Source organism: Pundamilia nyererei, unplaced genomic scaffold (genome assembly GCF_000239375.1).
Source record: "Pundamilia nyererei isolate P.nyererei 1_Seehausen unplaced genomic scaffold, PunNye1.0 scaffold00134, whole genome shotgun sequence".
In the NCBI taxonomy this organism is placed as follows: Eukaryota; Metazoa; Chordata; class Actinopteri; order Cichliformes; family Cichlidae; genus Pundamilia; species Pundamilia nyererei.
In genome coordinates, this window is record NW_005187535.1 from 1,129,605 (window position 1) to 1,132,485 (window position 2,881).

Below are 2,881 nucleotides of genomic sequence, written 5' to 3' on the forward strand. Positions count from 1 at the left end.
GATATTCCTGGTTATTTTTTTGTGCAACCAGTCACACTGTCATTTGACATGCTCCTGGTAAAACTGCTCCTAGTACTCTCTTCCCCCCTCTCTCGTGCTCTCTCTTTCGCTCTCTCTCTCTCTCTCTCTCTCTCTCTCTCTCTTTATTATTATACATACAAATGCCCTACACTGTCCAATCACCCACAAACCCCAAACACACACCGAGATAAAAAAAATGAAAGAAAAAAAAATCTCCCATAAGGCCTAAGACAGCCGCGTCCATATTCGCTTTTTTCATGCGATCATTATCTCCATTGTGCCACTTTTGCCAGTCCTGCTTTGTTCAAAGTGAAAAGGTTAGCTATGTTTGACTGTTTCGGAATGTAGTGCAGTTGAAGGTATCGTCTCTTCTGTCCCTTTCGTTTTCCACCGCACTTCTCTAGGGTGCACTTGCGCAATAGCGAAGAGCGCTGCGGAAAATCTGCGCGTCTATTTTCTCACCTCCTGTAAGACCAGGGAAGGAGGGGGTGTGAATGTGTGGGGACGGTAGGGAAACCCATGACTTCCGCGTTTTTCCTCCCTGTCTGAAAGTGACTTCACGTACATAAATAGCTATGGGTGCTTACAGTTGAAACATTTAAACCAAGACACGCAGTGGACTCGGCGGACGAGCGGACTATCTTTTGGTCGTCAACCAACCAAAGCCGGACCTATAAAACTTTAAAGCTCGCTCAAACCTTTTATTCTGAGAAGATAAAAGCTGCTCAGTGTGAACTTTTTGACCGAAGCTCAAGCGACCCTACTGCGGATTGATGGGACAGCAAGCCAAAGACGTGGACGTTGAAGCGCTTCAGGAAAGAAGCCCTCAGCGTGGAAGGTGCCTGGACAATTTTTTAGTCATGTCCATCAGCTTTCTTTTTGTGGCAACCACAGCTCTTGCAGTCGGAGGAGCGATGGTTGTGAGGGAACTGCGGTCGGACATGAAGTCCTTGAGTTCGCCCCCATCAGTTGGGACGCCGCAGAAGCAGACGGGAGACGCATCTTCCCCAGCATATAAGGTAATTAATTATTATCATTTTGTTCAGAAAGTTTGTATAACCTTTTACTTTATATAGTTTCTTTTCTTACATTTATCCATTTTGACTCACAAATTCTTTACTGTTTTGCCAACAGATGGAGAAATTTTCCTATTTAGAAGCCGCCAACTCAAGTAAGTCTTTTACTGATTTTCCAAATATATATAAAGCCATGTAACATAAAGTCTTTTGAATCTACAGAAAAAAACGGAAGTTATAACATTTTTTTTGCAAAAGATTTAGAGTAGGCAGAAAATAATGACCTCGTGGTTTAACGTTATTGTTAGTCTTTTACTGTTTGCTGTTTATATGAAAAGTGTACATTTAAGTTTTTGAGAAAAATAAAAACCCTATTTTGCATTACAACAAATGGGGTTACAAGTCTTAGCAAATCTATAAGTGAAACCGCCAAATCTGATATTATCTTGTGTAAACAAAAACTAAAATAAATGTAATTGTCTCCTCTTGCAGAGTTGGAAAACTCCACCATGCAATGGAAATCCATCTCATATGGTAAACGGACAACTGTAGGAAGCAACTTTGTCTTCGACCCAGAGCGGCATTCACTGACGCCAGTACAAGATGGAGCCTACTTCATGTATGTTGAGCTAAATTTCACCTGCACTTCCATATGCAACGCGAGTGTTCTCACGGTGAAAGTAGGTGATAAACTTACCTGCAAAGTGGAGCTTCCAGCAGGTATACTACCTGTGAGCAGGAAATGCTGGACTGTTGCTCAACTAAAAAACCAGGGAATGCTCACTCACATGACAGTACAGAAAGGCCTAGAAGACTGGAAACTGGAGCTGCAAAGCTCAGGATTTGGAATTTTCCTCATAGACCCATAGATGCACATGCTGGAGTGCTACTGCTGTTATCTAGAAGTAAATGGACCCGAGACACGTGGGTTGTAACGAGTAAGAACAGAAGTCTGTTTTTTCATAAACCCACATAGTTGAAAACGGACAGGCTTGGGTGCCGTTTTTCACAGCTATGACGAGCTTCCTTGCAAAGGTTCTAGGAGAAAGAACCTTATGAGACTCAAGAAAAGCTGCATTTGTGATAATGCAAAGAGAATATGGAGAGACTAGAAACTTGCCTCATTGTATGTAATCATGTAAAAATGTTTCTCTGTATATTTATTTGGTGATATGGAATTATTTATGTACTTATGTTGCTTTTATTTATAACTTTTATTTATAGCAATGTTTATATTTTGTATAGGATTTTTTTTAAATGTACAGTAGATGTCACTACACTGATATTGATGTGCAATATACAGATTTCAAGTTGTCATTAGGCCTCTGCAACCACAATAAAAAAAAACCCTTTCAGGGATGCATTTAGTTCTTCTGTTGTTAATCTGTTCTTGGAAGCAATGAGTAACCAAGTGATGAGTGAGATTGTGCACTTATGCAGAAAAAAAGTCAGAGTTAATCAAAACATATCCAGAATTTCTAAAACATTCAGTTTATTTGTTTATTAATTACAATTAAGTGTAAAGACTCAACCTAAGAAATTGTTTTGCTTTTAAAAGATGTCTAAGTCCTGTGGACAAACCCATTGTTGAATGTATTTCTCTGTAATCCATATTAAAAACATGGATGTGGTGACATGAAGTATTTTTTGGTGTTAAATAAGAAAATGTGAAAGCGACTGTGACAAATTTTACCTCAATGTTACACACCTCATTCCGGGAACTGGATGCACATCACATCCTGTTTATTTACCATGATGTGTGGTGAAGAAAAAAAACCTATAAGCCACCAAACAAACACCTCCCGTATATACGTGAGATGGAGATGTCAAGTGAAACAAAATTT

The 2,881-nt window shown here is 39.5% G+C and overlaps 1 protein-coding gene across 1 annotated transcript; it reads left to right on the forward strand.

Annotated features, from left to right (window-relative positions):
- The first annotated feature begins 570 nt into the window (after positions 1-570).
- On the forward strand, positions 571-2,218 carry LOC102196082 (uncharacterized). The gene is made up of 3 exons (XM_005743674.1): positions 571-1,040; positions 1,156-1,192; positions 1,530-2,218. Exons 1-3 carry the CDS (start codon positions 795-797, stop codon positions 1,904-1,906), a joined length of 660 nt encoding a protein of 219 aa, XP_005743731.1. The 5' UTR covers positions 571-794; the 3' UTR covers positions 1,907-2,218.
- Positions 2,219-2,881: the final 663 nt, after the last annotated feature.